This window comes from Lethenteron reissneri, chromosome 16 (assembly GCF_015708825.2).
Source record: "Lethenteron reissneri isolate LAM-NWPU_2019-01 chromosome 16, ASM1570882v1, whole genome shotgun sequence".
In the NCBI taxonomy this organism is placed as follows: domain Eukaryota; kingdom Metazoa; phylum Chordata; class Hyperoartia; order Petromyzontiformes; family Petromyzontidae; genus Lethenteron; species Lethenteron reissneri.
This window is the reverse complement of record NC_083794.1, coordinates 404,636-429,754: the sequence shown is the minus strand read 5'-3', so window position 1 is coordinate 429,754 and position 25,119 is coordinate 404,636. Positions and strand designations below refer to the sequence as shown.

The window sequence follows — 25,119 nt, the reverse complement described above, 5'->3', positions numbered from 1 at the left end:
AAATCCAAGAGTTGGGGGAGTGTCTCACTCTCCACTGCATTGTTAAACCGGAGAATATTGTACTGTCAGGTTCACCTTCTCAAGTTTGGACGCAAAAATTCACTCGGGCAATATTTCAATCTGTCGGAAACACCAACTTCCCACTCCCGTGCGGTTCACGCCGGGAAACTAGAAACGTCCATCTAAACCATAGCATGCCCAGAGTAATTCCTGCAGAGGCCTCTCTCGCCAAGCACCACAAACCTCGTCAGCAATGAGTCACCAGACGGCAGTCGCCCGAGACATTAAGTTGAATCAGCCCTCAGAGCTGGGCCCGGCCAATTCAGTGAAAGCTCATGTTTAGACGGAAGGATGGCTGCGGCACAGTGGTAACGTTTGTGGGCCATTGCAAGAAAGGCCTGGGTTCCATTTGTGTGTGGAGTCTGTATGTTCTCCCACTGTTCTACATCGGGTTTCTCCGGGTTCTGCAGTTTCCTCCCACAGCTAAAAAAGAACACTTATGGTATTGAAAAATTACTGGAAAATAACTTTACTACAATTCCCGTGGCAACATCGCCCCCTACTGATACATCTTAAAAAGAGTCGAGATTGAGGCTTCCATGGGTAAACAAGTGCAATAACAAGTAAACCCGTAAAAACAAAGTTTTTCACTATAAATCCTTTATATGCGTGGCATCGGGGCGGCGAGAGTCCTATTGTCCTCTGGCTTGAGATGGCTGCCACCTATGGGTCAGATGATTGTCTGGCAGCATTAAACAATTGGTAATTAAATATTAAAAACATTTTCCCTAAACAGTGTAAAATTTTGGAAATTTTTTTTCACGAAAATTAATTGTCACGCACAACGAGTCTGTGTGCAAAATGTCAGCTCGATTGGATCACGGGAAGTGGGTTAAAAAACGACCGAAAGATTTGCACGGTCCTAAGCAAGCAAGCGAACTTAATATAAAGGATTTAAAAATAGGACGTATTTTGTGTAGCTGTTGCTATCAACTCTCGATACACGAGAACCTGATTTAATTTGGCCTGGCTGCTTGCTCCCTGGATTTGAACCGAACATCTCAGCGACGTGAAATGGGCGCGCTAATGCCCACGTCAGCCACCCAGCCATCTCGCTCGATTATATCTCTAAGCGTCTCCGGAATTAGAAATGATATGTATTGGAGTGGAGTTCACATCATTGTCTGACACGGACGCTTGCTCTGTGGGCACGGAGTCTTCCGCCGGAGGAGTGGCGAAGCGAGGAGCAGTCCCGGCGGGGCCCCGTGCCGCGAGCGTGGCGACGGCAGCGCGCAGGCTGGAGACGGCGCGCTCCACGTCGCGACGGCTCGTTTCGCGGCCCACGCTCAGGCGCACGGCGTTGAGGGCCACCTCCTCCGGTAGGCCGCATTGCAGCAGCACGTGCGACGGCCTGTGGGGACACGCGGCTCCGTCCACTCCACGGCCGTCCGAAGACGTTCACGTGCCCGGCGACCGAGGGCCTAGGTTCATCGCCAGCTGAGCGTACGAGATTTCGTCAGCCGAGATAATTTGTTAAAGTTGATTTGTTTCACCAGGTGAGATCTCAAGAATCTAAGATAGTCTCTTGAGTTCCAGGTGCAGTGCGGTTTCTCCAGGTTGATCTGTGTCGATGATTTGTTTAATGAAGCTTGTTCCACGTGCTACTGTGGACCTCCTAGGGAGCCGGGTTACTACTCGCACTGCTTGGGTTATGGATCAGCAACACTGCTGCTGTCTTCCAATTGGCAAAAATTACGACCGACAAGCACTGACAGAAAAAAAACACAATGCAACTGACATCGGCCAAATAATCATAATGCTGAAAATTTCCTGCAAATTTCTCAATTGGGATTACACATGTAGGAGATCTGCGAGCCATCCTCACACTCGCACCACGCAGACGTGAAATCTCCGCACTCGGCATAGCACACACCAATCACACGCACGGGAATACACTATACGGGGGTCAAGGGTTAAAGGACACTGACGTCACACGGACTCGGCGTGCAAGACGGAGATGTGGATTGGGAACGAGGGCGGAGATGGAGGGTTTAAAAGGGGCTGTTAAACGCGTGCTCGGGGTTGGTTTTAGGAACGGGTGTGGCTGTGGTTTAAAGACTAAAGAAGCGCTTCACCAGTCTCCGACTCCTCTTCACGTATCAACATGACCAGCTACTGTGAAAACTTGTCAGGAGCCTCCTGAAAAAGAGTTGACTCGGTAAAACTCTCCTGTGTAAACAAGCATAAACATAATAATAATAAGAGTAGTCACGCCACTGTTGCTCACCGGTGGGTGTTGCCAGAGTGGCAGGCGGCCCCGACGCTCGCCAGCAGGCCGCCAGCCTCCGCCAGCACCCTGTGGCCTGGGGGGTAGGACACGGGCTGCTGTCAGCTTACGGCCCGAGCCACGCGCTGGGCTGCAGTGCGGTGCGCCACCCCGTGGCTTCACAAGGCTTACGACTGTGACGACCGTGACGACTGGGATGAAAGCCAAGGAGGTAAAGTCAATGCGAGTGAACGGGATGGAATCAATACATGTAGAAGCATTGAGTTGGCGGCCTCATCAACCATGTATTGATCCTCAGGTTTTTCCCTCCACATTTGGAAACGTGCGTTTAGAGTATTTGGCCGATATAAGTTTCCACCTGATAAGCCAGGTAGTCTCGCGCTATCATTTGTGGCTGGGTCACTTCTAAAATAGAGCGATATCGCTCAGTGGGCCTTACCTGGTAAACCATTTCAAATAGTTTAGTATTGCAATGTAGGCCAAATCACATCCTCACCCTCCCCCCAAGCCGTTTGACGACTGTGCTACAAACACGCAATTCTGGGAAGCTACAATGATTAAAATCTGACTTGTGCATTTATTGCTGTAACCAGATACTTTCATTTCCAATGCAGCCTTCCATCGACGCATGGATCTGGCTCGTACTGGTGTTCACCCACATCACCAATGTACAAAGTGCAAAGGCATGCACGCGCACGGTTTCGCAACACTCTTGCGTTACACTTGCCATCTATTTTGTGGAAGTGATAAAGTTTGTGCTTTAGTGAAGTCGTAAAATCAATATATTTTATCGTCATTTCGTTACTCTCCATAAGCGAATGATTATTTCGTGTTGTATATTATATGGTTTTTACTCGAACCAGGACCCATATCTAACAGAGCCAGGTCTTTGTCTGTAAACGTCTGGCAGTTCGCCAGCATTGGCTCAAGCGAGCCCGACTGTTGGCGTGACACTGAATGTCGAAACCTGTCGAGCGTTTCCTTGTGATCAACCAATGCTGCTGAAAGAGCGAACTCCCAGAAGGACGTGTGGCCGATGGGGTGTAACCAATCATTGCATTTACTTGCGTGGAGAGGAAAACATGGGAAGGAGGCGAATTAATGATTTATTTTGAGAGCAGAGAAAGATCTTGGCGAGTCTGCCGGGTGAACGATACAAACAATGGAGATGCAATTGGCCTAATGTCCCGATATTGAACGCCCCAAAACATTCCTGAATCGGAATTACACACGCAGCAAGATCGTCTCCGACCCAAAAAGAAACTTGGCAAGACCCTCCATGATAAAGTGTCTTTAGAGTCTTCAGTGACAATAAAAAAAGAACCATCACGGGTCTAGTGCCCCCTCGGATGCCCGGTCTAATGCTTTACTCGTTGAGCAGGGCTCTGCTTTTGGTTCTTAACTCTCGGACCGCGGTGTTCCAACACAAGAGGGATGAGGGATCATGCCGAAACAGTCCCTGACCCGCATTTTATGGGTAAACAAGTTTAACGACCGCGCAGTAATGGCGCAGACGACTCTGGCGAGTGAGGAGTGCGGGCGCACCCTGCAGGCAGGGGCCCAGGATGGACACGTTGCAGGTGTTGGGCAATCGGTCGGAGCCCGAGAAGTGGCCGTTAAAGTGCAGGCGCTCGGTCCCAAATGCCGCCTGCGGCAGACACGGACACACGGACACACATGCCGAGCAGAACGCAGCTGTGAGCCCCGAGAAAATCCCAGCCGACTCCAGCTGACCCTCTGCTCCTCGAGGGGTCGGTCTCCATCCTGCTGTGCGTCACGTGGCACATCTCACCAGCAGCAGTTCCTCCAGGTAGTCTCGCATCTGCCGCATGTGCCTCTCGTACTCGTCCAGGTGCTGACACACCAACTCCGCGGCCTGCCCGCCCCACAGCGGTGCGGCGGAGGAAACACGAGGCCCCCACACACTCAGCCGCGTCGACAAGCAACACCGCTTCCCTCCAACACCCCACGTGGCTTGGGCCAATAAACCATTCACATTGTCATCATCATCGTGCGCTCAACGTTATCGGATGATGCCCGAATATTATTAGATCTATTTACCCATGAAAGCTTCACTCAAGAGTCTCAAGACTCTTTTCAGGAGGGTCCTGCCAAGAGTTTGAAGTAGGGGGCGATGTTGCCGCATGTAATTCCAACCGATCAATTAAGCAGGTCATTTTTCAGTGTTCAAATGTTGACGAATACGTTACATTGTAAGGATTTTAAACTCTGTGAGGATACCTGAAAGCTATTAGTACATTGCAAACACCTGCAGATGAGATAAGGTGTTTGATTCGAGGGATGGCTGTGGGGTGCGAGAGATAATTAAAATGTCTCTAGACGGTGAAACCTGCATGGATCTATGTTTGGTTAAACATCTCGTGGCCACGACCACAGCACCGCAGCACTCACCTTGCCCAGGCCAGCAATCATGGGGGTATTTTCAGTCCTGGCAACAGACAAACGGCCTGCGTCATTCCCTTCGTGCCTTCCCGTCAAGCAGCCAGACATTCCGTGGGTTGCTTTGCTCACGGTGGGGGGTGGGGGGTGGGGGACAGGGCTGGGGACAGGCAGCACGCGGGACCACACAGAATGTCGCCAGCCAACCACATTTCCCAACTCTATGAATTGTCGCTCTAAGCGACAAAATGCCCACGCATTCAGTTCCCTTGAGCCGGCGGTCTGGATAAGGCTGAGAGCTTCGGTACGCAAATCTTTGCGCTTTCGGGACCCCGCGCTCGTGTTTCTGTCGTTTACCGATTTCAACGAGAGAAACGTCGCCGGGGTGTCGGTCCTCACCCCGGACGAAAGTTGCGCTCCTGGCCGCCCCCAAAGAGCATGGGACGAGCGGGGTGCCGGCGCCCAGGCCCCGCACGCACAGCGCTCCCACGCGCGGCCCGTAGAACTGCACACGCGCATGACAACAGCGGCCGCAGCCGCCGACGCTCGCCGCCAAGTGGTGATGACGTCACCGCAGCGCTTGTGCCAGGCTAGGTTCACTTTGGCTTGAGTGAGATGACTGACAGATGCACCACTTGTTGTATCTGTTCGTCGCTGTGTGTGTGTGGGTGTGTGTGTGTACGGTGGGGTGTGTGTGCGTACGGTGGGGTGTGTGTGTGTGTACGGTGGGGTGTGTGTACGGTGGGGTGTGTGTACGGTGGGGTGGGTGTGTGTACGGTGAGGTGTGTGTGTATACGGTGGGGTGTGTGTGTGGGTGTGTACGGTGAGTGTGTGGTACGGTGGGGTGTGTGGTGTACGGTGGGGTGTGTGTACGTACGGTGGGGTTGTGTACGGTGAGGTGTGTGTGTGTACGGTGGGGGTGTGTGTGTACGGTGGGGTGTGTGTACGGTGGGGTGTGGGTACGGGGGGTGTGTGTGTGTACGGTGAGGTGTGTGTACGTGGGGTGGTGTGTGTGTTGTACGGTGGGTGGGTGTGTGTGTGTACGGTGGGGTGTGGTGTGTGTGTGTACGGTGGGGGGGTGTGTGTGTACGGGGGGGGGTGTGTGTGTACGGTGGGGTGTGTGTGTACAGTGGGGTGTGTGTACGGTGGGGTGTGTGTACGGTGGGGGGGTGTGTGTGTACGGTGGGGGGTGTGTGTGTACGGTGGGGTGTGTGTGTACGGTGGGGTGTGTGTGTACGGTGGGTGTGTACGGTGGGTGTGTGTACGGTGGGGTGTGTGTACGGTGGGGTGTGTGTGTACGGTGGGGTGTGTGTGTACGGTGGGGTGTGTGTACGGTGGGGTGTGTGTGTACGGTGGGGTGTGTGTGTGGGGCGGTGGGGTTGTGTGTGTACGGTGGGGGTGTGTGTGTACGGTGGGGTGTGTGTGTGTACGGTGGGGTGTGTGTGTGTACGGTGCGGTGTTGTGTGTGTACGGTGGGGTGTGTGTGTACGGTGGGGTGTGTGGTGTACGGTGGGGTGTGTGTGTGTACGGTGGGGTGTGTGTGTGTGTACGGTGGGGTGTGTGTGTACGGTGGGGTGTGTGTGTGTACGGTGGGGTGTGTGTGTGGTACAGTGGGGTGTGTGTACGGTGGGGTGTGTGTGTGTACGGTGGGGTGTGTGTGTGTACGGTGGGGTGTGTGTGTGTACAGTGGGGTGTGTGTACGGTGGGGTGTGTGTGTGTACGGTGGGGTGTGTGTGTGTACGGTGGGGTGTGTGTGTGTGTACGGTGGGGTTGTGGTGTGTGTACTGGGGTGTGTGTACGGTGGGGTGTGTGTACGGTGGGGTGTGTGTGTGTGTACGGTGGGGTGTGTGTGTACGGTGGGTGTGTGTACGGTGGGGTGTGTGTACGGTGGGGTGTGTGTACGGTGGGGTGTGTGTGTGTACGGTGGGGTGTGTGTGTGTGTGTACGGTGTGGTGTGTGTGTGTACGGTGGGGTGTGTGTGTGTACGGTGGGGTGTGTGTGTGTACGGTGGGGTGTGTGTACGGTGGGGTGTGTGTACGGTGGGGTGTGTGTACGGTGGGGTGTGTGTACGGTGAGGTGTGTGTACGGTGGGGTGCCGCGGTGGCAAGATGTTAACTCCCTCGGCTGGGATGCAGGAGGTCATTGGTTCGATGCCGACTCCCTGTGGTTGCGTGGATTTTTCTCCGGGTCCTCCAGTTTCCCCCCCCACATTTAGAAACATGCGTTTAGAGTATTTTGCTGATATAAATTTCCACGTGATGATAAGCCATTTCGTTGAGCTATCATTTGTGGCCAGGTCGCTTCTGAAATGAGCTGTATAGCTCAATGGACCTTACCTGGTAAAATAAGAATAGGTAGATAGGCTAAGAGTGCTTGCCCATGGAGTCCGTTGAGGTTAAGTAAGGGAATTTTGTTTTGTGTCTTTGTGTAAAGGGAGTGGTGGTGCAATGCGCTACGAACCCGGCGACCCAAGTTTGATTCCCGCTCACGGCCAAAATCAGTCACAAATATTTATAAACCAGTCGTGGGCCTCCCCTAAGTTGACTCGGCCTGATGCCACAGAGCATTAAAAGGCGGTCGGGTGTGACGCTGGCCACTCACCCCCTCATGTGTCGCACGGCCTTCATAGGTGCTACTCGCTAACAGCACTTGCCCCAGCGGCCTCTTAAAAGTCTACACGGGGGGACCTTTGTCTTCGTGTTTGTGGTACCTTGTGCCCCACGACGGTGAGGTAGTCCACCCCGAGCTCTTCGATGTTGACCCTGATTTTGCCAAGGGCCTGGGCGGCGTCCGTGTGCAGCAGCACGCGGCCGAGACGCGGCATCGCGCCCCCTCCTCGCATTGCACGCACGCGCCGGCAGATCTCCGCGATCGGCTGCCCCAAAACACGTGCTCGTTAGCGGCACATTCGCCCTCTTGCTCCGCCGCCGCTTCTCGGCAACGCGTCCGAGAAGGGTGCCGTGCGATCGACTCGTCTACGGCAAGACGGCGGAGCCAGCGCCGTGGTCTCCTATGGGAGCCCGCGCCACAGCATCGGTCCCGTCAACCTTCAGTTTACTCACTCCGGTGACAATCCACGTGCACGGGAAAGTCAAAGTATTGCAAAAAAGTTCTGAGAGCCGGATACCAAAATGTCACCGCACAAAGCAGTGAGTACATCGCACAACACGTGAGAAAAAAAAGGTGCTCTCAGCCTTGCCTAAACCACCAGCTTGGTAGAGCTGGACGTGTGACCGTGTTCTCGTTTAGGTCGGGGATCGGCAACCTGCGACCTGCGGCTCCAGAGCCACAAGCGGCTCTTTAAGGACCGCCGCTTCGTGACGTTATTTTTCTAGGAACACTGTCTCGTATTCACATGCATTGCGGCTCTTGAAATATGGGCTAGGCCATCGGCTCAAAGAGAGTTGAAGATGCGGCCATCCCCATTGGCAGCGCGTCGCCTTCAACTGGGAGCACTGGGCAGGCAATGTGCGCTATGACATGCATCACAAACATGTTTTACTATTAACAGTTGCTGACCACAGGCCCAAAACACCAAAACGCACGACGACTAAAATTGTAATAGATAAGAGTTACCACGTGCATTTACACATGCATAGCACGGTGGGAGTGGGCCTTCCTGATGTGTGCGTGAGCAACGCACCTTCGTGTGTTGTTAAGTCTCCTTCCCTAACCCAAGGCTTAGCTCCAGCTCAGGCTCATCCCTACCGCTCGACTTGGCTCCACCCCAGTCCTAGCCTTGCGCAAGCCCCGTGCGCCTCACCATGATGATGCCGGTCTCATTGTTGGCCAGCATGATGGACACGATGCAGGTGGTTGGGCGGATGGCAGCCAGGACCTGGTCCACCTCCACGCGCCCCGTCACCCACGAGGCTGGCACTGCCGTAAAGTCTGCACCAGATGAGGGGGAGCGGCGTTTTGTTAGTTTGCGTGTCTACGTTGTGACCGAGAATACGATGACAGTTTCATACGGAGGGTCGATGAGGCACGCAAGACGCCAGCGGTGGAAACATGGCCAGGCGATGGGATGGAAAGCGGGCATCAACTTAGATTTGAGGTTTCCGCAGCCTCGGCTGAGCGTCTGCGAGTTACACCTCCTCACATTTGCAGTTTTTTAGGATACTTCCCATTTATTTAGCCTCGGTGAGGTTTTTCCAGATGAACAAATGATATCACTGACGTCGGCAGTGAAAACTGTATATTTCGAGTTTGCATGTTCTCCCTGTGGTCGCATGGATTTTTCTCCGGGTCTTCCGGTTTTTGGCTGCTATAAATCCACGTAAGCCACTTCATTGAGCTATTGTTTGTGGCAAGGCCACTTCTGAAAAAGAGCTATATAGCCCAGTAGGTCTTACCTGGTAAAATAAAAAAACAAGTGTAATTATATTTCTCCTGTTGTGTCCTTGCAGTGCGCTGTTCATTTTTACGTTGAATAAATTATTGCTTGGAAAACGCACAAGCGATGCTGCCCTGCCCCATGTATGAGGAGCATCGTGATGGAGAGAGAGCAATCTCAGAATGTGGGTGACCGGGAGATCGAGTCCAGGTGGTTCCGGCTTTTACAGCCTTGAGCCAGTGAGAGAAAAATCCACATTCCTACAGCGGGGGCGAGTCTATTCACAGGACAATCACTGCTGACTGACTTGCCAGTGGTACCTATTTTATCAACCCGAGCGATGATGTGCCGAGTCAACCCCCAACCAAAATGTGAACTCTCGCCACCTTCCTATCGCGAGCCGCTCGCTCTGCCGCTTGGCCGCCACCTGCAGCACCGCGCCACGCGTCTGGTTGTCGAGGTGGTGCCGGTGTCAAAGCGCGGAGGCCCGTGGTGACACGGGGCTCTGCCTGTACCTGCCCGGCCCTCCGCCACCAGGCTGTCCACCGCCAGGCGCACCGAGTCATGCTCCAGGCAGGACACGACGATGTGCGGCAGCGCCGCCCCTCGGCTCCCCGCAGCTGGCACCCCGTCCTCTCGCCCGCCGGCGCTCCGCGTCTTCCAGAAGTGCTTCACAGCCGTGTGCAGCACCAAGTTGTTTGCCTGGCGCAGCAAAACACGGGAGCGAGTTAATCCCGGTAACCCGTCCATCGGCGGCTATGAACACATTGCAAATGGCACGTGTTTCGCCTCACGCGATTTTCCAGGTGAAATATATTTTTATAAATAACAATTGGTTGCTGCTCTTTTACTTCTGCAACAATGATTCCATTGTTCATTTCGATCCAGTCCCTTAACCACCTGAGCTTAACCACCTGAAATCATGTAGACATCCATGTCCACCATCTGCGTGTTCCTAAGTCGAGGCATTAAAGAGGCTGCCGTGTAGACTCACACCGCGTGGAAGATTGGGGCCGGATGTTCTATTTGAGTTTAATTGCGTAGCAATGTTCATAATATTTTAAACACAGTGTGACTTGTATATTTCAAGCGGCATGTAAACATTAAGGCTAATTTAGTTAATTTTCCTTTGTTCTACAACTTAAGATGCGTAAAAAGGGTGGCACCTGCAGCCTAAAGCAGGCCAAGGGGTCTAAGGCCTCCCTCAAGAATCCAGAGCGAGCAAACGCTCCTTGCCAGGTTTTGCGCTCTACAGGATACGTGCATGCTGCAATACATGTGGGCACGTTCATTACTGCTGCTACGCTTGTTCACCCAGGAAAGCCTCACCGAGTGTGAAGCCTCACTTTCACGAGGGTACTGCCAAGTTTTCTCAGAAGGGAGGCAAAGTTGCTGCCGCGTTAGATCCCGTTTGAGTCATTTGCAGATCATTCTTCAGCATGGGAGGTTTTGGCCAATACTGGCTCCTGTGTATTGGGGTTTTTTTTAGCTATGGGAGGAAACCGGAGAACTTGCAGGAAACCCATGCAGAGCAGGGGGAGAACATCACACACACTCCACACAGAAAGCTGCTCGGGTCGGGAATCTAACCCAGCCCCCTTATTGTCATGAGGCCGCCACCCTGTTCTGTTCAAGACACGCGGCTGCTGCACGTGGGCGAGCAGGGTGGGGGTGGGGGGTGATGACCGCCAGCGTACACCCCGAGGACCTGGGCAGCCGTCGGCGGCCCCAGTGGGCCAGTGATACCTCGGTTCCTCCGGACGTGAAGATGATGTCTTCTGGGCACCCTCCCACCATGGAGGCAATGCTCTCTCTCGCCCGGCCAATAAGTGCCTTTGCCTTCTGACCTGCAAGGTAACCGACAGAGAGCCGAGCCACGCAGAACACCGCAGACCCAGCCACGCAACTCGATCAGCTTGAGCGAGGCCTGACAGGAACGTCCATACTTATTTCCATGAAAAACAACCCAGAGGATGCTTATTGGCTTGGTGACGAGGCCATTGATGTGACAATGTCAACGACGCAGCACACGTGGGAGACAGAACTGCAGTGGTCCGGCGTGCTCCTCGATGCCTGCCCCGCAAGCGTCTCCACGCGAGGGAAATCCTCGCTGCTCTAAAGCGTCTCCGCACGAGGGAAATCCTCGCTGCTCTAAAACGTCTCCACGCGAGGGAAATCCTCGCTGCTCTAAAGCATCTCCACGCGAGGGAAATCCTCAGTAGAAAGCGCTTCAGTGATGCGGCTCAGCGGCAGCGCGTTGGCTGCTTGTTTCGGACGTCCGCGGTTCTATGTCAGCGGCCGCCCTGATTAATACTGCAGGTATAATAATCATAAAAATACCACGCACCGTTTAGCCATCATTCCCAAAGGGCTTTCTCTAGTTTTGTATTCTGGATTAAAGTTACTTCTGCTTCTATAAATCTAATCTAATTTACATGTATAGAGCACCTTCTTCACTCTAGGTGCTTGACATAGTTAAACAAGGTGACAGGGGCGTGCAAGGATTGAAGACAGAGTGAAGGTGATAGAGGGGTACTTAGTGATCACAAAAGGGAGGAAGTGGAGGGGCAAGGGGAGGGACGAGAATGGGTAACAGAGAAGAGGCGAGGCTTTGATTGAGGAATGGAAGTAGGTTAAGGAGGGGGACTGCTTCATGTACAGTGGAGTTGATTCCAGTGTTGGGGTGCAAGGAGGGAGGACCAAAGACTTGATTGGGCACTGGGAGAAGGAGCGACAGAGAGAGATGGAGAAGATTGGGAACGAAGAGGATGAGAGGGGAAATGGAAGGAGATTAGATGCAAGATAAGGTGGGGCAAGGCCATGAAGAGATTTAAAGATGAGCGTCAGGTATCAGAAAAGAGAGTGGTGGAGTGAACAGGAAGCCAGTGGAGTTGAAGGAGGAGAGGCAGAGTGTGAGAGTTAAAGTGGAGATTGAAAATAACCCGTGCAGAGACATTTTGAATTTATTGCAGGGGAGTGAGGGCAGAAGTAGGGAGGCCAAGAAGAAGAGAATTGCATTCGTCCAGACAGGTCAAGATCAGAGAATGAACCAGGAATTTGGGGGCAGAATGTGAAATGAGAGGGAAGATTTCCCTGATGTTGAATAGATGAAGGCGTGAGACGTGAGTAGTAGTGGAGACTTTGGTGGATAAAGTGAGGGAAGAGTGAAAGGTGACACCAAGGTTGAGGGCAGCGGAAGCAGGACAGAGAGAGAGGAGGGGAGGAGATGGTGGGTACGGGTGGAAGAGAGCGAAAGGCTGGAAAGAAAATGATCGATGTTTTGGAAATATTGAGAGTGGAGTGAAGTGCCATCCAGGACTGTATGGCAGACAGGAGGAGATACAAGTGGACAAGTCAGAGGTGAGAGAGGGAACGGAGAATAAATACTTGGGTTGTCGTTGTCAGCAAATAAATGATGAGGAAAGCAGAAAGAGGAAGTAATAGATTCAAGAGGTGAAATATCGAGAGAGAATAGCGAGGAACCCAGATCCGAACCCTGGAGAAGGCCAACACTGAGAGGGGAATGGGAGGCCACGGAGTGGTCGGAGGAGACTGGGGAGCCAGGAGAGGGGAGTGCCAGAGATGCGAACGTCAGAGACAGTCGAAAGAAAAGTGGGGTGAACAACAGTGTCAAAGGCGGAAGAAATTTCAAGAAGACTGATTGAGCGAGAGACAGAATTTATTCATAGAACCTTACGATTAACCGTCCCAGCCAACGGACCTGCAGCCCAAACGAGACCCATCGTTATGCATTTTATACGCTATACCTGAACTTCTTGTCACTTTGTGTAGTTATGTTCATGGCATGCTGCGCTATTAATGCATAAACCCAGCTTGCTCCTCGGCCGCTTGTAAGTGGGGCCTCTGATATTGCCAACCCACAGTGAGGAGTTTCCGTCTCACTGCATAAGGCATAACACCTCAAAATGGTAGGAAACGAGACAAAGAGCGTTTGGATGTAACGCACGATCGGCCTTCACGGTTGAATTCACCTGCCGTGTGCGTCATTCATGGGGGACGCGCGCACACCGCTGCGTACGACTGCTACGGGGTCCCAGGTGATGGTGTGCAACAGACAGCGTGCTTACGTTGTGCAGTGACCTGGTGAGATCACGCGAGTGGTGTCCTGTCAGAGCTAGTCATATGAATTTGCTTGGTGAGAGGGTGATTGGGAGGGGTTGCGAGAGGTCATAGGAGGGGTGGTGAGAGAGTGATGGGAGGGGTGGTGAGAGTGTTATAGGAGGGGTGGTGAGAGGGGTGGTGGAGAGGGTGGTGAGAGAGTTATGGGAGGGGTGGTGAGAGGGGTGGTGAGAGGGGTGGTGAGAGGGGTGGTTGGAGGGATGGTGAGAGGGTCATTGGAAGGATGGTGAGAGGGTGGTGAGAGTTATGGGAGAGGGGTGGTGAGAGGGGTGGTTGGAGGGGTGGTGAGAGGGTGGTGAGAGAGTGATGGGTGGGGTGGTGAGAGTGTTATAGGAGGAGTGGTGAGAGTGTTATAGGAGGGGTGGTGAGAGGGGTGGTTGGAGGAGTGGTGAGAGGGTGGTGAGAGAGTTATGGGAGGGGTGGTGAGAGGGGTGGTGAGGGGTGGAGGGTGTGGAGGGGTGGTGAGAGGGGTGGTGAGAGGGGTGGTGAGAGGGGTGGTTGGAGGGGTGGTGAGAGGGGTGGTGAGAGGGGTGGTTGGAGGGGTGGTGAGAGGGGTGGTGAGAGGGGTGGTGAGAGGGGTGGTGAGAGAGTTATGGGAGGGGTGGTGAGAGGGGTGGTGAGAGGGGTGGTTGGAGGGGTGGTGAGAGGGGTGGTGAGAGGGGTGGTGAGAGGGGTGGTGAGAGAGTTATGGGAGGGGTGGTGAGAGGGGTGGTGAGAGGGGTGGTTGGAGGGGTGGTGAGAGGGGTGGTGAGAGGGGTGGTGAGAGGGGTGGTGAGAGGGGTGGTGAGAGGGGTGGTTGGAGGGGTGGTGAGAGGGGTGGTTGAAGGGGTGGTGAGAGGGGTGGTGAGAGGGGTGGTTGGAGGGGTGGTGAGAGGGGTGGTGAGAGGGGTGGTTGGAGGGGTGGTGAGAGGGGTGGTTGGAGGGGTGGTGAGAGGGTGGTGAGAGAGTGATGGGAGGGGTGGTGAGAGGGGTGGTGAGAGGGGTGGTTGGAGGGGTGGTGAGAGGGGTGGTTGAAGGGGTGGTGAGAGGGTGGTGAGAGAGTAATGGGTGGGGTGGTAAGAACGTGATTTTCGTATTTTCCAAGAAGCCAGTGTGAGCCCCTCAAAGCGCTGCTGCGGGCGAGTTGGCACTCACCTGGCCCGTAGGAGCTACTCGGGTTGCCCCAGGCCTCCGTGAGGGCCCGGCTGATGTCCTCCACCACCTCCGGGGCCAATGGTGTGGTGGCGTTGTAGTCCATGTAGACCCTGAGCACACCGCTCGCTCACGCTGTAATCCACGTCCACCTCTCGCTCGCTCATCAACTCCGTGCACACTCATCGCAGAACAGAGTCACTGACGGTCGTGGTTCCCTGCACACACTGGGTATGTCGTGAATTGTTACACAAACCTCTCCGTGGAGTTCGTTTCCGTTGTGGCCATATCTCAGCAGTAGGAATTCACAGCTCGTGACGGTTCTTCACGGTTCACCTCGCACCGGCCTCTGCAATGAGAACGCCAATGTTCATTGACTATCAAAACGCGGACACATTTAAAATTGGTGTTGAATTCGATCAAATATTAATACAAAACAAACTTGCCTGGACGTTAAAGGAAAGAGCGAAAACAAACTTTATTCAAACTAAAATAAAAACACTAGCCTACCAGCAATACACGATCAACCAGGCTATGCGCTAACTGTGTGTTAGCCGACTCTGTGTTGCATTACATTACATTTCCAAAAAAAATGCTCATTTTTTTTTCTCAAACTGCCTATTTCTCTCTCTTAAATGTGAAGTATGGGAATTGACGGCAGGAACTTCTTGACGGGAACACACTTTTTATTAAATCTTTACGTGTCAAAATACAACGTGTAGTCTCCTTTCTTCCGACTTCACACTCCACTACTCTCGTGTAAACTCTAGGCCTCTGGCTACACACGATACCCTTCACTCGTGTAGACCCTACGCCTCTGGCTACACAATACACTCGACTCGTGTAGACCCTATGTCCCTGGCTACACAATACACTCGACTCGTGTAGACCCTATGTCCCTGGCTACACACACTGCATTCGGCTCGTGTAGACCTTATGCCTATGGCTACACACACTACACTCGCCTCTGGGTTACACAGAGTCCCGGTCCCGTTAGGACAGCGGGACTAGGTACCGCAGGGGCCTAGGTCTTCATCCCCGTCTTCATTCTTCGCTGGTTACACACTGCCCTCACGCCTGTGTGCATCCCCTTTTATAGCCCCTGCTCACGAGAGGCGGAGCTGATGCGTACTTCAGCGTGAGCATCGCTCCTTAATGAACCAATCACGACGCACTCTCTCTACGATCCGTTTTCCCCAGCGCGTGTTAACACTCCTCCACCAATCACACCGCGCTGCCACCCGATCACTCCCTCTCAGCACGTCACCGGTCCACAGCCAATCAGTACCCCGTAACCCACGACCCCGCGCTGACCCCTGATCCTCCACCGTCAGCGCACGTCACCACCTACACAGCCAATCATTACGCGCTGGCATACGATCTCTAATTCCAGCGCGTATCACCTCTACATCACCCCCTCCCACATAGCTTGCAGCCGGCCCGGCTGTTAACCAACAACACAACCTAACGTCAATGCAGTAACAAAGAAACTCCACCTCTCAGTGTGCCCCGTAACGCAACAACAACACAACACTTAAATATGAAGCAATATACAGCCCGACGAACAACACAATAAAAGCGAACACCGGAAAACGAACACAATAAAAGCGAACACCGGAAAACGAACGCGCCAAGTGTCTCTGTGACTAAACGCAGTGCCGAGGCGCTCCGGCTGTCTCGACTCCTCACGTGGCAGGTCACACAAAGTAGCGCGACCTAGCGCGAGTCCGTCTGGCCGGTCCGTCGTATGGGACGGGACGTTGGCGACCGTCCGGTGGCTCCGGCCGCTCAAGATCCGGCCGCCGGTGGTCGGCAGCTGTCAGTTCCGAGACACCTGGGAGCGGATCAGGCGGAGACATGTGAGGAGCAGGCAAAGACAATTCCCCCTCAGGGTCGCTGGTCACGTCACATGCTCGGCCCTCATGACACAAGGGGAGGCCATACGGAGGCGAGAACGGTTTCAGTCGGGAGGGGTGGACGTACCAACGGCGTTTTCCCCATTTTATCTGAACGCACTGGGGGCGTGCAACCCGCACGACCTCCACGGGTCCCCGCCACGGCTTCAACAATTTAGGCGACGTAGCCAAAGGTGCCTGCGGGCAATGCAGCCAGGCCCTGTCACCTGGTTCCCAATTGTGCACGGACACCTTCCGTGCCCGCAACCGCTCGTTTGCAATTTGGCGAGCCCGTGAATTAAGCCGTGCGGCCTCCCTTGCCTCTGTCAGCTTATGAATATTAAATTTAATATGCTCTGCCAATTTCGAATTTGCTCGTGGTGCGGACAGACCCAGCTGCGTTTCCATGGGCGGGTCGGCTTCCCGACCGTACATCAGATAAAACGGGGAAAATCCCGTAGCTGCATGGGGGGCCATTCTATACGCGGCGAGGACCCCAGGGACCTGCAGATCCCAATCAACATGCGCCTCACACACCTGCTGGCACAACATAGAAGTCAATGTCCTGTTAAGCCTCTCCACCATCCCGTCCGTCTGCGGGTGGTACGGGGAGGTACGCACCTTCTTGGTACCCAACAGGTCGCACACCTCTTGCAGTAATTTACTCGAAAAATTCTTCCCTTGGTCAGTCAGCAAGCGTTCGGGAGCCCCCTTGTCCAGGACGTAGCCCTGGACAAAGGCGTCCGTCACAGCCGCCGCCGACTGGTTGGCGAGTGGCCACGCCATAGGCCACCGGGTAAAATATTCGACCCCCACCAACAGGTACTTATTACCCCTAGGCGTGACCGGAAAAGGCCCCAGAATATCGAGTGCAACGAGCTCGTTAGTGCGCGAGACCTGGATGGATTGCAGCGGTGGATTAGCTGGCACAGGCGGTGGTTTCCGTCTGGCGCACTCAACACAACCCTTCAGAATATTCACCACGTCACCCCCCATTCCCGGCCAATAATAGTCACGCTGAAGCAGGGCAAGCGTTTTGTTAACTCCCAAATGCAAGAGGCGTTCGTGTGCGGCCAAGACAACCTTCCCCCTCACAGCAGCAGGCACCACAATCGCATGCCGCCGGGACAAACTGTCCCATCTCATCAATAGGCCTTGCTTAAGCTCGTAGGAGCCAGTTCGGTCGTGGTTACCTTCGGAACCCCCCGTCTTGCGGCGCAATGCCAGCAGGGAGCTGTCCGCCATTTGGAGACGGCCCCACTCAATCAATGACATTGAGAGCAGCGAGTCCTGACCCCCAGGGGTAGCGGGACCATCCCCAATTGGTGTGCTCGCGGCCGCAACCAACGCCTCCCTACCTTCCGTAACCGGCGGTTTACAGCGCGCCGATCCCGATAAGCACGCACATTTGTGACAAGGCAACAACCGCGACAGGGCATCGGCATTTGTGTGTCGCAAGCCTTTACGGTACGTAGTCGTGAACTGATAGTCCTGGAGGACTTCCAACCACCGCGACAATTGGCCCGAGGGCTGGGCGACCCGCAATGAATACTGGAGCGCCGCGTGGTCCGTCCGGACCGTGAAATGACGGCCATAGAGATATGGCCTGAATTGTTGTACAAAAAAAACAATGGCAAGCAGCTCGCGACGGGTGACGCAGTAGCGCTGCTCTGCCGGCGACAACACCCTGCTACCATAGGCGACCACCCGTTCGACCCCTCCAACGACTTGGGACAGCACTCCCCCAATGCCCGTGTTGCTAGCGTCCGTGTCTAGCAAGAAGGGACTCGCGAAGTCCGGATAGCGCAAGGGTGGGGCCCTAACCAAGGCGTCCCGGAGGGAGCAGAATGCAGCCTCCTCCTCCGGTCCCCATCGGAACTTCACTCCTTTCGCCGTTAGAGCGTGCAAGGGTTTTGCAATGGTGGCAAAGTGCTCAACGAATCGGCGATAATACGAAGCAAAACCGATGAAACTGCGTACGTCTGACACTGACGTGGGCGTTGGCCACGAACTGACACAGTCCGTCTTCGCAGGATCGGTAGAAATCCCCGAAGAGTCGACAATGTGACCCAAGTACCTCACGGATTTACGAAAAAGGTGGCATTTGGCCGGTTTAAACTTTAATTTAGCCGATCGCATTCGCAAGAACACCCCCCTCAATCGCTGGAGGTGTTCTTCAAACGTTTTACCGAAAACAATGACATCGTCAAGGTAAATGAGGCACGTATCCCACTGCAAGCCCGACAAAACCAATTCCATAAGACGCTGAAACGTCGCCGGAGAGGAGTGAAGTCCCATGGGTAACCGGTTAAACTGAAACAGGCCCCCTGGAGTCCGAAATGCGGTCTTAGGCTTAGACTCTTCGTCGAGTGGCAACTGCCAGAATCCGGATAATAAATCAAGAGTCGAAAAGTATCGCGCACCAGACAATGCGTCGAGAGACTCGTCCATCCTGGGGAGCGGATACGCGTCGGCCACAGAGATCTTATTCAGGCGACGGAAATCGACGCAAAATCGCAGGGACCCGTCCTGCTTTTTAACGAGCACAATAGGCGCTCCCCAAGGACTGGAGGAAGGCGAAATAATGTCGGCTTCTAGCATATCGTTAATTGCCGACTGAACATGTTCCTTCTCAGCAGGACTCAGTCGGAAGGGATTTTGCCTGACCGGTGCCGCATCGCCCGTTTCAATGTGGTGGCGTAGCAGGTCCGTGCACCCAATGTCATACTTATGTTTACTGAAGACATCCGAAAATTCAATGAGCAACCCGCGCAGCGCACCCAACTGTACCGCTGATAAATCGTCAGAGTCCGCGCACAGCGAATCAACCCAATCGAGGTCCTCCTTCAATGTAACGTTTTTCGTGGGACTCGGATCCGCCTGCGCAACCAGCCTCTCCTCCGCAGGGACCCGCGCCGCGTGAGCTAGCACGGTGCCCTGCTGAATGACGGCCGGCCGCGCCCCAGCGTTTAAAACCATCACAAACGGATCCCTGTCAGCCCCCACCAAAGTGTGAGCCACCGACAAATCGAGACCTCCAACAGCCCTATTAGAAGGACCCAAAAGCATGCCCTGTTCCGAGGCCTCCTTCACCCATGGCTTCCGCAACCGGAGGGGAATTAACATTTGTGAACCCGGAGGCACGTGCACGGTCTGTGTCGCTAACGCCTGTATGGTAGCGCACGCCGTCCGAATTTCATTAGGGCTCGTCAAAAATGAAATACGGCGACCCGATGGTAGTTCAATGCAACGCTGATCAATGAGAATTTTGATGGGCATTTTTGCCAAAAAATCAGTGCCCAATAGACAAGGGACCGCCAGGGAGGACGAAACAAAAACGGGTCCCGACAATTTGATATCACCAATGCAAATGGATGCCCTAATCTGACCGATAATGCCCAACGATCCCCCGTTAGCGGCGTAAAATGGCACATCCACCGGAAGAAGCGGACGACATTGTACAGGGAGAATATTATAAATGAGATCCGATATAATAGTCGCCGATGCCCCCGTGTCCACTAACACCCTGACCTCGACCCCATCAATAGATCCGGTAACTACGGATGAACCCGCTGAGGCAGCCACTATTCTGTGCCCCAACTCCGACCATTTAATGTCTCCCCGGTCTCGGCCGAATCGCCCTCTCTGAACCGAATCCCCGAACTCTACTCGGCTCTCCCCCGCCGCAACGCGACGACCCATATGTGCCGAGTATGCGGGCCGAGCATGTGAGGTGCCGCGACTTGCCGGGGTTTGCAGGGACGACTTGGGGCCTTGGTCGTCGTCCAGCCGAGGTCCCATGGCGCGCTGACGTGGGGCGCGGCAACCGGAGGCCACGTGGCCCCGGAGGCCGCAGTTATAGCAGGTGATGACAGTCGTCGGAGATCTCGGTTGCTCCAGCTTGCGGGCCGCTCGCAGAGGCGAACGACCCCCCGATCTCCAGTCCCCCGGTCGTCCCGCGATGAACGCCTCCTCTCGTGGGCTGACGACTTGGGGCACGGTGACAACTGGGCCCGGAGTTGAGGCCACGGCAGCGTTGCAGACGACTCCCTGTTTACGTTGAAGGACCTCGTGCGCTTGTATGCTTGTGGCGACCCGTAAGGATGAAATATCGGTCTCATCGGCCGTGTTGATGGGGACCCCCAGGTCCTGCGCCAACTTGAGCAGCTGCTCCAAAACCATGGCATCTTGGCCCTCCTCGTCCATACGAGGGAACGCGGCGTCGGCGAGAGCAAGCAACGCCGTGCGGTAGGCGAGCACGGTCTCCGTGTCCGCCTTCCGTCTTGCATAAAAATGATGGCGGCACGCGGAGGGAGGACCATAGACCTTGGCCATGAGAGCCAGCGCATCTTTGAGCGTGGAGCGGTCCAACCTGCGTGCGGACGTGAAGGCCGCGAGCGCGTTGTCATCCAGCATGGCAGGCAGTGCCCGCAGTGCCGTAGCGTCGGACCAGGCGGACATCTCCTGATGCGCCAAAAATCTGCGCTGAAATTGGCTCCAATCCCCGCCTTCCGCCTTGAAGGCTGACAACGTGGGAAGGCGCTGCTGAAAAATGAAGTCGTCCTCCTCCTCGTGCTTCCTCTCTGCCGCCCCGCCGGTGTTTAAGATGGCGGCCCCATCGGCGGGTGTGTGATGGCGGTCCGCCGCGCGCGTTGGTGACGTCAGCGGGCGCGCATGGAGAACCGCCGCCACGTGGTGATGGCCGTTCCCGCCAAAAGTCGGTGCAGATGAAATGGCGGCCATCGCCAAATCGTTTTGGCGGGAATCTGCAGGGCGACCCTGCAGAACGTCGGCCGCCGTTCCCGCTCCTCCCGACGAGCTGATCTCCGCCAAGATGGACGCGGCGGCGAGCAGCAGCTCCGCCAGACGGGAGTGCGCTTCGCGAAGCACGGCGTCAGTCCCCCGTGGCTCGTCCGGCGCCGTCGGCGGATCCTGCCCCGTGGGCAACTCCTCTTCCTCACCCCCCGATGCCAGTTGACCCGCGTCGTCGAGGTTGTCCCCGTGGTCAATCCCGTGGGTCCGACGGTTCCTCCTTGTATCCATGCTTGGAAGACCGTTTCACTTCTGACGCCAGTTGAAGTATGGGAATTGACGGCAGGAACTTCTTGACGGGAACACACTTTTTATTAAATCTTTACGTGTCAAAATACAACGTGTAGTCTCCTTTCTTCCGACTTCACACTCCACTACTCTCGTGTAAACTCTAGGCCTCTCGCTACACACGATACCCTTCACTCGTGTAGACCCTACGCCTCTGGCTACACAATACACTCGACTCGTGTAGACCCTATGTCCCTGGCTACACAATACACTCGACTCGTGTAGACCCTATGTCCCTGGCTACACACACTGCATTCGGCTCGTGTAGACCTTATGCCTATGGCTACACACACTACACTCGCCTCTGGGTTACACAGAGTCCCGGTCCCGTTAGGACAGCGGGACTAGGTACCGCAGGGCCCTAGGTCTTCATCCCCGTCTTCATTCTTCGCTGGTTACACACTGCCCTCACGCCTGTGTGCATCCCCTTTTATAGCCCCTGCTCACGAGAGGCGGAGCTGATGCGTACTTCAGCGTGAGCATCGCTCCTTAATGAACCAATCACGACGCACTCTCTCTACGATCCGTTTTCCCCAGCGCGTGTTAACACTCCTCCACCAATCACACCGCGCTGCCACCCGATCACTCCCTCTCAGCACGTCACCGGTCCACAGCCAATCAGTACCCCGTAACCCACGACCCCGCGATGACCCCTGATCCTCCACCGTCAGCGCACGTCACCACCTACACAGCCAATCATTACGCGCTGGCATACGATCTCTAATTCCAGCGCGTATCACCTCTACAAATGTACCAGGCTCTCATAGGTCCATTCACTCTTTCTCTCCCTCGGTTGCTTCGGGGTGGATTTCCACACAACTCTCTTTAAAATGTACCAGTCCTGTTGGGTATTTCAGTGACATGCTAATTTCTCTGCTACAGCAGACCCACCTCTCTCTCTGCCCCACCACCCCCCTCCCTCTCTATTTAAGGCCTAGACACAGAGGCATTGGGTCTCTGTGTGTCTATGTTGTGTCTCTCTCTGTGTGTCTCTGTGTTGTCTCTCTCTTCTAGAGTGTGTCTGTGTGTCTCCGTGTCTGTGTTTTGTCTCTTTCTCAAATTTAGTTCTACCTAATGATGGTTGCTTGTGTTGCAATCGAAACGTCGTATTCTATTATTTAATTGATTTTCTTTCTACGTGACTTTACCGAAAGAACCAAAGAGTGAATTCTGTAAGTTGTTAGAACATTATGTATGCAATCTTTTAAATGTGTATGTATTCAGAGGGTGTATAATATTGCATTATCTGATACATATGTTGCTCATACACAATGACAACATAACGCGTTCACTCTTACAAGAGCTGTTCCGAGATTGTCAGTGCATTGGCACCAATTAAGCAGGCGAGTGCTGCGAATGGCTGGGCTTTCCACGCCACTGCTGTTCCTTGTCGCAATCCTTTCCGCGGTACCCTGTACCGGGGTCCGAGGATCCGATCGTAAGGGCAGCAAGCCGGCTGCTCAATCTGTTCCTCGCCAGGTTCCCGGCAGTGTGGGCCCAGACAAGTTGCAGCGCTGCCAACTGAAGACGCGTCCAACTGAACAGGGTGGCGCAGTGGTTACACTTGTGCCTCATAGCAAGACGTCCCTGGGTTCGATTCCATACTCGGAGTTTGTATGTACTCGCCATTTTCTGCATGGTCAGAGTATGCGAGTGTGTGGAGTTTGTATGTTTTCCGGGTTTTCTGATTTCCTGCTATAGCTAAACACACACAGTGTAACCAGTATTGATCAAACCACATCCCAATGCCGAACAATTACATGCAAATGACTGAATTGGGATTACACACAGCAGCAACATCAACCTCCTACTGCGACAAACTTGCCAGGACCCTCCTGAGAAAGAGTCTTGAGCCTCAGCGAGGGTTTCCCCGGTAAACATGCGCAATGTGCTCTCCAATTCCCTACGCGGCTGTCAGATGGTCAGTCTTCAACACACACAAGTCACCGATGTCATGCGCAGCCACTTCCGAGATGCTTCTGAGCCTACTAAGTGGCTTTTAACAACGCACACAGATTGCATGCACAATGACTCTCAGCATTATCCAGACCACCATCTCCAAAAGAACTAACGTGTGGTCATTCTGTTCATTAGACCGGTGGTTCTCAACCGGCGGTACACAGAGCTCTGGGGGGTACGCGAGGTGATTTATAAACGAGTGAAATTACATCATACATTAGAGTCGTGGGTGAATAATCACGTATGAATCTGCCAATATAAAATAACAATAGAATTAAATCTACATGGTAACCTAGGACGATATAAAACACCTTCCTAAACTCATTGATCGTGAACAATACTGTTTTCAAGAGTAACCCAGCGAGCGCGAACACGTGGATTTAATTTTATTCGCTTGCAAGAGCTACTCGATAGTTAGGATACTTCAAAATGGACCATTGGTTACAATACTGATGTTCATTATCCATCACATTTATTTCTCAGAACTATTTTGGGTCAAGCAAATGGAGGGTGGCAGTGGGGGGGGATAAGGGAACTCAGTTGAAAACTAAAATTCAACAAAGTGGGTACCGTCGCCAAACAAAGCTTGAGATGCCACTGGCTTAGACAATCGACTCAAACAGCTGAGAAAACGTGGCCATCCCACCGGAGGAAAGTTAAACAACAACAGCAGCAGCAGCAGCAGCGAGCCCTCTTTCGGCCTCGGCCAAGGCGGCGTTTGCTGTCCGCCACCGCTGCCCCGTGGGGCACCGGGCTGAGCGCGAGAGGGCCCTCTCTTGCTGGAGAGATGGATGCACAATGGCTTTTGGCTGAACTTGGCCCTCCGAACTTAACCCAGCCACTCACTCAGTGGGCAGCGTTAAGATTGCAGACAGGAACTAGCTCTGGACGCATAGAGAACAGACAGGCTGGGTCAGCTCACCCGGCATTGATTTGTATTACAGTAACGCTGAAGCCAAGGCCGTAGCCATGGGGTCAACATTGGGGGGGACCAAATCTTTCAGGGTGTCTGGGGGTCCCAACCCAGAAAAATATCTAAATTTAGAAACGAATTTCCTGCCTAAAATATTTTAAAAAATCACTAACACATAGGATGGGCTTTTTATTAACTTTTTTTACAATAATGTCTAATAGTATATTGCATTACATTGCTCTGTTTTAACTTTTTTACCATTTCTTGTTTCATTGTATGTAATGGCAGAGATTAGGGGTTTATAAAGTACAACCATTACCACAATCAATCATATAAACACAAATCTATGCATTGATTTATATGAAGACAAGTCCAGATATTGTGGGCAATTTTTTAGCAAATTGTTTTAATTTACATAGCATAGCAATTATTTTATAGCAATATATTGGGGGGGGGGGCATTTTGAGTATATTTGAATATTGGGGGTGATGTGTGTCCCCCAAAATGAATTATAATTACGGGCTTGGCTGAAGCTCTGCACTCAACGAAGGCCGCGTGTCTGACGTGAAGTGTGCAACAAACCCGCGACTGTTTCAGGGGCAGGGCACGGGGCCAGGAGGGAGGAGGGGGGAGCGGCGCCTTCCACTCACCGCGTGGCGAGGGGCCCACGAAGTCCATCCCGCAGCAGCCCGCAGCAGCCCGCAGTGGATCGGCAGCAGCCCGCAGCAGCCCGCAGTGGATCGGCAGCAGCCCGCAGTGGATCGGCAGCAGCCCGCAGCAGCCCGCAGTGGATCGGCAGCAGCCCGCAGTGGATCGGCAGCAGCCCGCAGTGGATCGGCAGCAGCCCGCAGTGGATCGGCAGCACCCCGCAGTGGATCGGCAGCACCCCGCAGTGGATCGGCAGCAGCCCGCAGTGGATCGGCAGCAGCCCGCAGTGGATCGGCAGCACCCCGCAGTG

The 25,119-nt window shown here is 54.0% G+C and overlaps 1 protein-coding gene across 1 annotated transcript; it reads right to left on the bottom strand.

Moving 5' to 3' along the window:
* On the bottom strand, positions 1-24,947 carry LOC133342830 (selenocysteine lyase-like). Its single transcript, XM_061552137.1, is given in 14 exon segments — positions 1-1,411; positions 2,288-2,363; positions 3,833-3,935; positions 4,080-4,163; positions 4,700-4,736; positions 5,087-5,132; positions 5,135-5,192; positions 7,398-7,562; positions 8,451-8,578; positions 9,539-9,725; positions 10,770-10,870; positions 14,298-14,407; positions 14,551-14,643; positions 24,812-24,947. Coding segments are annotated over 13 exon segments (1,410 nt in total). The 5' UTR covers positions 14,583-14,643; positions 24,812-24,947; the 3' UTR covers positions 1-1,128.
* Between the last annotated feature and the right edge of the window lie 172 nt (positions 24,948-25,119).